Consider the following 13,116-nt stretch of genomic DNA (forward strand, 5'->3'; position numbering starts at 1 on the left):
TTATTTATTTGAACTTCTCTTCATAAGCAATACCAAAAGAGAACAAGACCATTCATCATGTGGTTATGTCTACGTGAGATGTATGGGATCACACACTCATTTCCTCATTTCGTTTGAGTAGAGACATTTTCTTTAGATGTGAACACCATCTTTGGTGTGTATGAGAAGCATGGGAACAAACCCATGTACTTGAAGAAGCAACTTTCCTTTTAACAGAATGTCATTATAACTTCTGATTTTGTAAAGTCGTAGTGTGTGTTGCATAGGATCATGTCCCCCCAAAAATATCCAAGGAATCCTATTCTGTTGTGGTTAACACATGTATTCAAGTTTAACTCACTTTGGATGTATAGGATCAATCCCAAGACGTCCTTAAACACAAGACTTTTGTCTAAAGCAGCATAGGATCAAAACCGTGCTTTTCTTTTTCAACTTCATTCTTAGATTGTTGTGAGGGTTAAGGAGTCTGACCGCGACGCGAATTTTGGTGCGGCGCTGGATAGAATCCGATTGAAACTCTACGCTTTTGTTAAAATACCCACAAACGAGTTGAAGAATGACTCTCCTCCTTTAAATCGCTCGTACAAGTTCGGTGAAGCTTTCCAATCTTTCTCAAACACCAATAGCTGATTTCAAGAAGGGTTCCTCTCCTATAAACAGAGCACAAGACTGCTATCGGCGTGGTTGAGTCCATTCTACGCTTGTTTGGTAAAAGAATGCCGATGTGTTCGAGTGATCTTCAAATTTCTAAATCACAAAAATAGCTGAAATCAGCGTTTATTTTTAGGGAATTTTTTTTGTTGAGCATTCTTGTTTGAGTTAACTCGTCAAGCTTTTGGGTCGATCTTGAAAGATTCCCACATCTGATTTTACTGAGTCGCCTCAACTTTAATTGAGCTAAGTTAAATTGACTCACAATGGGCTTCAGTTTTATTGAAAATGAACCAATGACGCTTAGTAAGGTTCAATCTTACTAAGTTAGTAAGCTTAGCTTACTATCAATTTCTTTTTTTTTTTTTAATCGATTTTTTTTTTAACGCCTTTTTGGATAAACCTTTGCGGTTTAGGAATTGAAAAAAAACCGGAGTGTCAATAGAAGTTTTAACAAAACTAAGATCTAAATCTCTTCGCTCTTTTCTTCATTCAGTTCGTTGTAGAGAACTCGATTGGAGCTTCTCTCTCTCAGATTTCAGCCACGAAGTCGGCCATGGAAGGTGAGTTTCATAGATCTTGAAAATCGATCTTGAATCTCGGCAACTTTCCATCTCTTTTGCTTTCTTTTCTTCCTTCTTCCCCACGTCTTTGCCCTCATCACCGTGCCGAAGAAGAACTGTTTCTTCTACAAACAGGTCCAACGAGTTTGGTGAAGCTTTGCTGATTTCAAGACCGATTCTTCTCTTATAGGTAGAACACACGTCTACTACCGGCGTGGTTGAGTCTTGAAGAGATTTGCAGCAACTTGGATCATCGATTCTTGAAGGGATTTGCAGCAATACATCCATTCTTAGAGTATTACGCGCCCACAGGTATCTTCCTCTTCTTTTCCTTCTTCTTCTTTAATAATTTTTTTTTTGTGCCCAAAACAGGGGCTGCGATGATCTCCTCTATCCCTTTTTTGTTGAGAAACCCTTTTTGCTGGTTTGTTCCCGAACACAGAGGACGAACCACGAGTCTCATTCTTTCTTTAGACGACTAAAAAAAAGAGTATTATGTATATTTTTGCCGGATTTGGAGAACTATGGGTATTATATATACATATATATAATCCATCTTCTTTTTTTTTATCCAGGAAGAGAGTACGCCACACCATCGTGCCTCCATTGTTGCTGGAGGTATGTCCCCTTCTTGTTATTTTCTATTTTCCAATTTTGATTTTACTGTATATGGAAACTAGAACAGGGACTTATGCCTTCTAAAATCCCAAATCTTGTTGAGTTCGACTGTCACTTTAAATATGGGATTTATGTCCATCTTGAAAACCTTGAATGAAGTCTGAATCAGAATTTCTTTTTTTTTTTTTTTTAGCCACCATAATAGTTCATAAACTACAAATTGGTAAGCTTAATTGATTTTTGTTGTTTCCTTCTTTGAGTAGACATCCACTATTCCCCACTAGATGCACATATTGCAAAAATCACAAAATGTTGTAGTTTATTCAAACCCTGTACCCACTCCATCTATTTATCTATGGAATGTGATGACAAAGGAAAGAGGTGTGTGAGCATAAATCACGAACGTAGATGATATAACCTTCTTGTCCGATGATCTTAAGAAAGTCCATTTGTGAAAATTTTGAATTGACCATCATCTTCTTGAATTGATTGTGATTTGAATCCTTCTTTGATTATTTTGTTATACTTTGTCTCTTTTCCTTATTGGGTCTTTTTTATGATTCAGAATTTGAGAATGAAATAACATTGAAACTTCTCTTTTTTTTTTTACAGATCCAAGACTATCAATAACATTGATATAAAGATCTGATTCTTTTGGGTCGATTGCAGCTCGATTACAGCTTCGAAACCACAAGCAGGTATGGATCTTAATCTTTCTTCCCATATATTTTCTTTAAACTTTGTCATCCTCGCATTTTCTTTCTTATGAATTGTAACCAGAAGTACAAATTGAGAACTTATAACCCTTATCAGTCAACCTTTAGAACATTTATCTGTTAGTCTGCTTAGCGGTGGCCAATGTTGAATTGTTAAAAGTATTGCTTGATAAACGGTGTACACGTAGAAGAACCATGCGACGACCCATTTGTCCAGCTAGTTGGCTGACCTCTAAAGCAACTGTTTATCAGTAATGCTTAGGAGGGGATGACGTCAACTGGCTGACAAACGTCAACTGGCTTGCAGAATTATGGGACACAAGATTTATGCACGTAGAAGATCCATGCGACGAACCATTTGTCCAGCTAGTTGACTAACCTCTAAAGCAACTGTTTATCAGTAACGCTTAGGAGTGGATGACGTCAACTGGCTGACAAACGTCAACTGGCTAAAAGAAACACGGTACGCAAGCTTTATGAATGTAGAAGATCCATGCGACGACCCATTTGTCCAGCTAGTTGGCTGACCTTTAAAGCAACTGTTTATCAGTAATGCTTAGGAGGGGATGACGTCAACTGGCTGACAAACGTCAACTGGCTGACAGAATTATGGGACACAAGATTTATGCACGTAGAAGATCCATGCGATGAACCATTTGTCCAGTTAGTTGACTAACCTCTAAAGCAACTGTTTATCAGTAACGCTTAGGAGTGGATGACGTCAACTGGCTGACAAACGTCAACTGGCTAAAAGAAACACGGTACGCAAGCTTTATGAGTGTAGAAGATCCATGCGACGACCCATTTGTCCAGCTAGTTGGTTGACCTCTAAAGCAACTGTTTATCAGTAACGCTTAGGAGGGGATGACGTCAACTGGCTGACAAACGTCAACTGGTTAAAAGAATCGCGGTACGCAAGCTTTATGCACGTAGAAGATCCATGCGACGAACTATTTGTCCAGCTAGTTGGTTGACCTCTAAAGCAACTGTTTATCAGTAATGCTTAGGAGCGGATGACGTCAACTGGCTGACAAACGTCAACTGGTTAAAAGAATCACGATACGCAAGCTTTATGCACATAGAAGATCCATGCGACGAACCATTTGTCCAATTAGTTGACTAACCTCTAAAGCAACTGTTCATCAGTAATGCTTAGGAGTGGATGACGTCAACTGACTGACAAACGTCAACTGGCTAAAAGAATCGCGGTACGCAAGCTTTATGAATGTAGAAGATCCATGCGACGATCCATTTGTCCAGTTAGTTGGTTGACCTCTAAAGCAACTGTTTATCAGTAACGCTTAGGAGGGGATGACGTCAACTGGCTGACAAACGTCAATTGGTTAAAAGAATCGTGGTACGCAAGCTTTATGCACGTAGAAGATCCATGCGACGAACTATTTGTCCAGCTAGTTGGTTGACCTCTAAAGCAACTGTTTATCAGTAACGCTTAGGAGGGGATGACGTCAACTGGCTGACAAACGTCAACTGGTTAAAAGAATCGTGGTACGCAAGGCTTTATGCACGTAGAAGATCCATGCGACGAACTATTTGTCCAGCTAGTTGGTTGACCTCTAAAGCAACTGTTTATCAGTAATGCTTAGGAGTGGATGACGTCAATTAGTTGACAAACGTCAACTGGTTAGCAGCGTCACAACGTCAATTGGCTGACAAACGTCAACTGGTTAGAAAAACCATGCGACGAATCATTTGTCCAGTCGGTTGGCCAATCTTTAAAGCAGTTGTTTATCAGTAATGGTTAAGAGTACACAACGTCGACTGACTAGCGGCATCATAACGTCAATTGGCTGACAAACGTTAACTGGTTAGAAAACCATGGCTAATCTTTAAAATCAGAGCATTATTGAGCATGATGATTTTTTTTTTACTTATACTCTTATGTATCTCTAATCAATGTGACCTTAATACTTAATGGGACATAACACTTTTTTTTTTAATAAATGTATTCGGTCTTCCCCCCCTTTTTTTTTCAGAGATGGCTAGAGACATTATTTCCAAAGGTTTAAAGAATAAGAACCATTCCAAACGGAACTTACCGCGTGAAGGCTGGGTAGATGATCCTGCAGATCCTTCTCAAAAGGGAAAATGGCTTTGTTTTCCCCATGTTATGATAACCGATCGTTCAAGAAAAGGGAACATTTCATCTGTGGAGCTAAAGCTTGTTGTGCACACACCGATGACTGGTCCTTTGAAAGCACAAGATACAGAAAGGGACACATCACTTGATATGTCATTTTTAAATGAGTATCCTCCAACAGCTGACTTACTCCCTGGAGATGAGATTGATACAGAGCGTCAGCCATCTTTATGTCATCCTCCACATCATGACCAAACTCGTAATTGTCCACAAGCTGTTTTGGCACAGAAAATCATGCAACGTTTCACTCGATGGGGTTCAGATATTGAACCTCGAGGCGACATTCGATATCTTAGTGGTTTTTGGGACTGGAGCTTGGATGTGAGCCATAAACTACAAAGTTGAAAGTCGACAACTTTCCTTAGTGAAGCTATATTTGCAGCTAGTAAGGAGTACAGTCGTCCTAATGGCATGTATCGAGCTTTATGTGAGTTTTGGTGTCCCGAGACTAACACTTTTGTTACGGGTCGTGGGGAAGTTGGCATTTCTTTATGGGAAATGCAGAAGATTTCTGGGCTTTCTATCACGGGTGAGTATTATGAAGAGGTGGTGCCTAGTTTTGATGAACTCATGGGTTGCAACGGTGTTCTAGGTCTTCCTCTTTCTTGCCAGTATCTATTTAAGGCGTACGCTTTACTGATTTTTGAAAAGGGGAGTGACTGTGTTAGCCACAGTGAATGGCTTGATTTCTGGTACACTAAAGCTGAACGGATTTCTAATCCTCGTCTGACAGTAGAGTATAAGGAGAGAGCAAAATCATTTTACTTTGATCGTAGTGGCCGTCAGCATCCCAGAACAAAATTACGAAGACCTTTTTCTTCTCGAGTTACTTTGGCTAAAGGAGGTCGTAAAGAGGGAGAAAATCCATTTATCAGGCTCGGTTTTCCTGCAAATCAGAATGTTGAAGATGAAGCTATGACAGCTGCATACCTCTCCTTGTGGTTGTGTCGTTTCGTTCTCCCCTGTGAGAATGGTGATCTTATTCGTCCAGGCACTTTCAAGGTAGCAGCATTGATGGCCCGAGGTACTACGTTCAGCTTGGTACCTCCACTTCTGTGTTGTTTATACAAAGGTCTAACTCAGACCTATTGGGGTATGAAAACACAGAAAGTTGTAGGTGCCTCCACGAGTTATTGTCCCCTTCATTACTTGTTTGGGTGGGTTGGACTTCATTTTCCTCGGGGAGTATTTGGTAGCATTGATGCTGACTTTGGACCTCCGTATCTGGTTCGCACAGCTGGTGTTTCCAACTCATACTTTTATTGGGAAGATAATGCTAAAGATGCAAGGAATCTGATAAGAACCATGGATTCTAGTGATTTTAAATGGTATCCGGAAGAGATTTGGCCGCCAAAAGGTCATAGAAGGATGCGGACTGATGATGGTGATGATCCTTCTGAAATTCAAGCTTTCATGATAAGCTGTCGTCCTGGATTTGTTATGTTTCGATATGGTGATGTTTACGAGGTGGAAATGTATAGCCCTCACAGGTTTGCTCGTCAACAAGGCTTTCGTCAACGTATCCCTGGAACTCCGATTCCTTTCACAAGATCCGTGGATGGGATAGAGTTATACAGTTTATGGTTGTCTTTGACTCAGACCAAAAGTCGAGTCAATTTTTTTATTCCTCCAAAAGTGCAAGACATGAACCGGCAATTTGATAAGAGTTATAGGGATTGGTGGGTTCAAGATGTACTACCTCATTTGGATGCCCTTGATTTTCGTCTTCTTGAAGATAGCGTCTCCGTTTCGAACTTTAATTTTGATGAAAGAAAGGGGTTTGAAGATCGTGAGGCACGTCGTGCTTTGCTTGTCACACAAAAACCTTCTCGAAAAAGAAGAATAGAACACACTAGCATTGATGATACGCAAAATGTCATTGCAGAACGTAGATTGAAATTGCGTTTCAAAAAAATACTGCCGACTCCAACGACTACTCGAACAGAACAAGCCAACATTCTTGGGGTAGATGTAGAACAAGTTGTTCATAAATCAAGTCCCGTTAGTTCTTTGAAGCCTGTTGTTCAAACTAAGCCTAAAGATACGAGTGTGACTCCTGATAGGCAAGAAGCTGAAGCTGAGAATGATGTGTCTCCTAGGAAAGGTAATTTTACACACTTTTTTCCTTTCTTAGAAATTTCATGTTTTTTTTTTTTTAAATGTATAATCTTTTGTGATTTAATTGATCTCGCAGAATCATCAACCAATATACATTCCATTGCCGATTTGTTCGCCTCAGAAGATTTTCCAATCTTCCCTGCCTTCTCGGGTATGGGAGATGTTTTGAATGTCAGTCATCTTAGTAGAGGGCTTTCGGAATTGATTGCTACTGAAGACCCCTCAAAGAGTGATGGGGATGAGGTTTCTTCATGTCCTCGTCAAAATTCTCATGGCATTTCATCAACTTCAACTACACATACGGCTCCTACCGCATTGGCTTTACCTATTTCTAATAAGTTGGTTGATTCATCTGTGATTGTTCCGAAGTCACGTGGAATGCTTACTATTTCTACCCAAACTCGACAAGCTTCTTTACATGATAGTGACATCGACTTATGCGTTCAACAAGCATTACATAGAGCTCGTGATGAATTTCTTCGATCTAGGGTTGAGTTGATGCTCAATATTGGCTTTTCCAACCTAAGAGAATGGCAATCACTTCATATGCCTGCCATCATTTCTTCTCTTAAGGATGCTTTCAGAACTGATCCTATGCCTTTTGCTAACTTCTTCGAATCACTTATAACTAGAGTAGAAGTGTATCTTTCAAGACGAGAGAAGGTTTTATCATCTTTGTCAGCAGATGATAGGGATCTTCAGCTATCTGTCTTAGATCAGGAAGCTCAACTAAAACGTCAATCAGTGGATAGTTTACGTACGCAACTGACTGAAGTTAAAGATAAAGAAGTTGAACTGACTAAACGAGAAGTTGAGATAGAAATCGAGTTGACTCAAATCAGAGAAATGCTACCACAAGTCGCTGCTTCTAAAGAATCTCTTAATACTCAAGTTCAGGAAGAGGAGGAGGCTCTACTTACTGTTGAAGCGGAGTGTACTCGCTTATCTAATGCTCCAATCATTGATGATGATGAAATAGCTGCTTGCGAAGCCGAGAGAGAGTCTTTGAAGAAGAAGTTTTGGAACCTTACTTCTTTATATTAAGTTTTATTTATTTATTTATTTTTTACTGTATAGGACTTAGGAAATTATATCATTGTTCACTTCATTTGAAATTAATAAAATTCCCCCTTTTCCTTATACGAGTATATCTTTTTTTTTTTTGATGTGGTTGAACCTGAAGTAACTTTACAGGCTGCCTACGTACCCAAAAACGGGATCAAACCATAACGTAGTTCAGATGGATGCTCTAAGTTTTGCCTAGATCGCCCTCTCGGGTTTTCAATCTAGCGAGCTCAATTCTTTTTTTTTTTTTTTTTTTTTTTTGGACTCACAGTTTTAACTCATGCGGGTCAGGAGTATCATGTAGTTTAAACTCGTACGATAATGAGCATTGCTAAACAGTTTACGCTCGTGCCGAGGAGCATTGTCAAACAGTTTAGGCTCGTGCTGGGGAGCGTTGTCAAACAGTTTAGGCTCGTGCTGGGGAGCATTGTCAAACAGTTTAGGCTCGTGCTGGGGAGCATATTCTTTCAAGCATAGTATCTTTTGAGGAATTTCCCGTTGATCGGACCAAGACGTAATCCTTCTGGTGTTACAAGAAGATATGCACCATTAGTGTATACTTCTTTCACTACATGAGGCCCATCCCATTTTGGATCAAACTTCTTTCCAGAACGGTGTGAGAGGATGATTGGTCGTTGTACAGCGAGAACTAAGTCGCCAACTTGAAAAGAACGTGGTCGAACTTTCTTATTGAATGCACGTGACAGCCGGGCTTGGTAACATTCTAGCCGTTGTTGTGCCTCCAATCTTTTTTCGTCCAATGCTTCAAGTTCAGCCAGACGTAACTTAGCATTCTCATCGCAGGTCAAACCTTCTTGGATTGCAATTCTTAATGAAGGTATCTGACATTCCAAAGGAAGAACAGCTTCAACTCCATAAACCAATGAGTAAGGTGTGGCTTGTGTGGAGGTGCGGTATGAGGTTCTGTATGCCCATAATGCTTCTCCAATTCGTTCATGCCAATCTTTTTTCGATTTTGAGACAACCTTCTCAAGAAGCTTGCAGAGAGTTTTGTTGAAGGCTTCAGCGAGTCCATTTGCTGCGGCGTTGTACATTGTAGAACATCTCTGCTTAATGTTAAACTTCAGGCAGAATTGATCCATCAGCGCATTGCTAAAAGATTTCCCATTATCTGTCATGATATATCGTGGAATGCCGTAACGGAAGACGATATTACTTTTGATGAAGTCGACAACCGTTTCTTTCTTGACCTCTCGAAGGGGAACTGCTTCTGCCCACTTAGAAAAGTAATCTGTTGCGGCGAGGATATAGAGATGTTGCCTTGAAGATTTTGGGAGTGGTCCAACGACATCAAGTCCCCACCCGTCAAAGGGCCAAGATGCGATTGTAGGATGCAATGGCTCCGGTGGTTGACGAATGTAATCTCCATGAAATTGGCAAGCTTTACACCTCTTTGCATGGTTTAGAGAATCTTTCACCATAGTAGGCCAGTAAAATCCCATCCTCTTCAGACTGTGATGGAGTTTTGGTCCTGACTGATGTGAACCGCACACTCCAGAGTGTGCTTCTTCTAAAGCATCTCGGATTTCATCATCTCCGAGACATCTCATTAAGATATCGTCGAAAGAGCGACGATATAACTTATCATTGAAATATAAAAATCGAGGTGCCCTACGACGTATTTCGATTTTGTGCTTTAGGTCGTCTGGCAGCTTCCCATGCTGTAGATAGTCGATAAGTGGCTGTCTCCAATCTTTGACTTCAGCTATTTCAACAACGTTTGCTTCGTGAGACTCACAATTTTCATCTATCAAAGGAGGTAATACCCACCGATGGCAGATAGGGATACTCATTGCTTCTCCTTCCGGCATAGCCAAACTTGCAGCAAGACTAGCTAAAGCGTCAGCCTGCTTGTTTTCAGCTCTTGGTATATGCCTAATGATGACGTCTTCGAATTGTCTTACCAGTTGTACAGCATAGCAGTGATAAGGCACTAACTCATGCTTTCGAACGTCATACTCTGTCGAGAGTTGGTTAATGACGAGTTGTGAGTCCCCATACACGTAGAGTTGGTGTAACTTCATCTCTAGCCCGAGTTCTAAACCAATGATCAGAGATTGGTATTCTGCAACATTGTTTGAACATAACTTCGTCAAGACAAACGAGAATGGCAATACTTCATTTTGTGGGGTGATAAAAATTACACCTGCCCCCGCTCCATCTCTTCTAGCTGCGCCATCAAAGAACATTCTCCAAGCTGGAAGCACATCAATAGAGAATACTTCTTCGTCGGGCAAGTCGTGAGACAATTCCCATTCAGCCGGAATAGGATGATCAGCAAGAAAATCGGCTAACGCCTGCCCTTTTACAGCCTTTTGAGGGATGTAAATAATTTCAAATTCTGATAAGAGAAGGGCCCATTTAGCTAGTCTTCCCGACAAGACTGGCCTTGTCATGATGTACTTGAGTGGATCAGCTCGCGCAGTGAGTCGGATTGTGTGCGACAACATGTAGTGCCGGAGTTTCTTTGTGGCAAAGATGAGCGCTAAACATGTCTTCTCGATGGGTGAATAGTTTACTTCTGCTCCAACAAGAGTTCGACTCAAGTAGTAGAGTGCACCTTCTTTTCCTTCATCATTTTCTTGAGCCAACAATGCTCCTAGTGACATTTCTTGTGCACTAATATAGAGAATCAGTGGCTTTTCAGGAATTGGTGCAGAAAGAACAGGAGGCTTGAGAAGATACTCCTTGATGCTTTTCAGAGCATTCTCACAAGCTTCATCCCATTCAAATGATGTATCTTTCTTCATCAATCGACTGAAGGGATGACAACGCCCAGCTAAGTTTGAGATGAACCTACGAATGTAGGCAAGTCGACCTTGTAAACTTTTGAGTTCATGAATGTTCTTTGGTGCCGGCATTTTTTGAATGGCTTCAATTTTATTTCGGTCGATTTCAATACCACGATGCCGAACCACGAATCCCAAAAATTTGCCCGAGGTAACTCCAAAAGCACATTTTAATGGATTCATCTTGAGCTGGTACCGTCGTAATCTGTCGAAGGTATCACGTAGATGTTGTAAATGATCTTCTCTTTTCTTGGACTTTACTACTAGGTCGTCAACGTAACATTCGACTTTGTCATGTAGCATGTCATCAAAGATTTTCTGCATAGCTCGCTGGTAAGTGGCACCAGCATTCTTAAGTCCAAAAGGCATAACTTTGTAACAATATATACCTTTTGGGGTACGAAAGGCTGTAAGCTCTTCGTCTTTTGGCGACATTCGAATTTGATTGTAACCAGAAGATCCATCCATGAAAGACAAAGCTTCATGTCCTGTGGTTGCATCAACCATAAGTTCTATGATTGGGAGCGGAAAATCGTCTTTTGGACATGCATTATTCAAGTCGCGAAAATCGACACATACTCGAATTTGTCCATTCTTCTTTCTTACCGGAACTATGTTAGAAATCCAGGTTGGATACTTTACTTCTCGGATGAAGCTATCTTTTATCAACTTGTTGACCTCTGTCTCAATCTGTGGTATCAACTCTGGTCGAAAACGACGTTGTGCCTGTTTTATTGGGCGAACTCCGTGTTTAACCGCGAGTTGATGAACAGCGATCTTCGGGTCAAGTCCTGGCATTTCTTTGTAAGTCCAAGCAAATACATCTCGGTACTCTTGTAGCAACTTGAGGTACTCGACTTCTTCATGCTGGTTTAGAAGAGTGCTAACGAACGTAGGTCGCGGCTCTTCAATTGTCCCTAGATTTATTTCTTTTAAGTCATCTACAGTGGCTTGCCCGCCTTCTTCAAAGACAGGTGGAGCATTTTCGAGTTCTTCATCTGACGACGTAGAATCTTCTTCAGGGAATTCCTCGATGGTAATATGATTTACCGAAACGACATCTTCAGAATTGTCTGTTTCAACAGTTGAAGTTCTGCTGTTGCTCGTTTGGTTTGTGAGGATGATGGTGCGTCGTTTCACAACCAATGCATCTGATATCGAGACTTCTAAAGTCGTTTGTCGTTTCATGCGAGATGGAATAGTGCTATGCAAGCCACTACTATCTTTATGCTCCACATGTTTATTCATTGGCTTAGGTCGACGTCGCGATTCTTTTCGTATTTTTACCCCAACATTCTGACCAAGTCTAGATATAGCAGACGCACGAGGTTTATGAATCTGTACATCATGATGATCATCTAAAGCACCTAATCGGTCAAATACCGACGTGGTCGAGATGTGGCCACCAATTCGATCAAAGACCGATGTTCGTGGAACTGGTGTTTCTTCAGACTCATCAATGATTTCTACTGTAGTATGTTGCGAAGCAGCCGTCTTCATCTTAGAAATTTTGATTGGAGCTTCTGACGTATACCCTAGCCCCGCTCGTGTGAATGAAACCTTTTCTCCAGCTCGAACGAGTTTGACTTGTGTTGAAGTTAAACCATGAATTTGATCAGTTGGTAGTAGTTCACCCAATCGTACGGGTTCACCTTTTCCGTAACCAGCAATTTCGAATAACTTTGAAGTTTTAGGACCGAACCAACTTTTGGACTCTACTTTTGCGAGGTTGTCTTTATGGTTCTTCACAATTGATGTAGTTGGGACAACGTTTTCCACGGGTGTCCTTACTATGTAAGATTTTTGGAGAGGTGTAACCGGGAATGTCAACTCTTCTTTCAACGTCTCCAATTCGATTTTAGAGACAGGAAGTTTAGTCTTTGAAGAAATCTCTTCGAAAGGTGATTGTCCCGGCTTTCGTCTCGATTGTGGCACGTAACGAAGCATTGGGGTTGGCGATACAACTGTGGATGACGCGTCCACCATTGATTGGCCCACTTTCATCTGTCGAGTTTCTGGTTCTTGCTTCTTACTTCGTTCTTTTTGAAGCGGAGGACCGGGAGAAATCTTATCGGCGTCATTCATAGCATGCTTTCCTTTGTCAGGTTTTTGCTTACTCGAAGGAGGTACCGAAACTGGAAGTGCTTCTTGAATGACATCCCCTTCAAAATAGAATTTTGCATCTGCAAAATACGTTTCTGCCTTGTCAAACGGTTGATCTTCGGCTATTACACGTTTCTGCACACCATCTTGGTAATACTTGAAGCATTGATGTAATGTGGATGGTACTACTCCAGTTTCATGTAACCATGGTCGACCGAGAAGTAAGTGATATGAAGTTTTACAATCAATCACGTGGAAAAGCGCTGTTGACTCCAAATCTGCAATAGAGAGCTTGACTCTTATCATGCCGATCG

General features: G+C 40.9%; 1 protein-coding gene across 2 annotated transcripts; it reads left to right on the top strand.

The window, feature by feature from the left end:
- The first annotated feature begins 788 nt into the window (after positions 1 to 788).
- On the top strand, positions 789 to 8,133 carry LOC147398583 (uncharacterized). Of its 2 annotated transcripts, none has more exons than XM_086447823.1 (6): positions 789 to 1,214; positions 1,405 to 1,526; positions 1,790 to 1,832; positions 2,445 to 2,530; positions 4,543 to 6,810; positions 6,901 to 8,133. In XM_086447823.1, the coding sequence occupies exons 5-6, from the start codon at positions 5,118 to 5,120 to the stop codon at positions 7,866 to 7,868; spliced, it is 2,661 nt and encodes an 886-aa protein (XP_086303949.1). In that variant the 5' UTR covers positions 789 to 1,214; positions 1,405 to 1,526; positions 1,790 to 1,832; positions 2,445 to 2,530; positions 4,543 to 5,117; the 3' UTR covers positions 7,869 to 8,133. The 2 variants fall into 2 exon arrangements, with proteins under 2 accessions (XP_086303949.1, XP_086303950.1); XM_086447824.1 differs by having other exon boundaries at positions 1,794 to 1,832.
- The last annotated feature ends 4,983 nt before the right edge of the window (positions 8,134 to 13,116 follow it).

Source organism: Akebia trifoliata, chromosome 7 (genome assembly GCF_017979445.1).
Source record: "Akebia trifoliata isolate Shusen 1 chromosome 7, ASM1797944v1, whole genome shotgun sequence".
In the NCBI taxonomy this organism is placed as follows: Eukaryota; Viridiplantae; Streptophyta; class Magnoliopsida; order Ranunculales; family Lardizabalaceae; genus Akebia; species Akebia trifoliata.

Bases quoted from the DNA above. Each gene is read 5' to 3' on its own strand.
- LOC147398583 (XM_086447823.1), top strand. From the start codon at position 5,118: ATGTATCGAGCTTTATGTGAGTTTTGGTGTCCCGAGACTAACACTTTT. The intron at 6,811-6,900 runs GTAATTTTACAC...TTGATCTCGCAG, and splicing joins TGATGTGTCTCCTAGGAAAG to AATCATCAACCAATATACAT.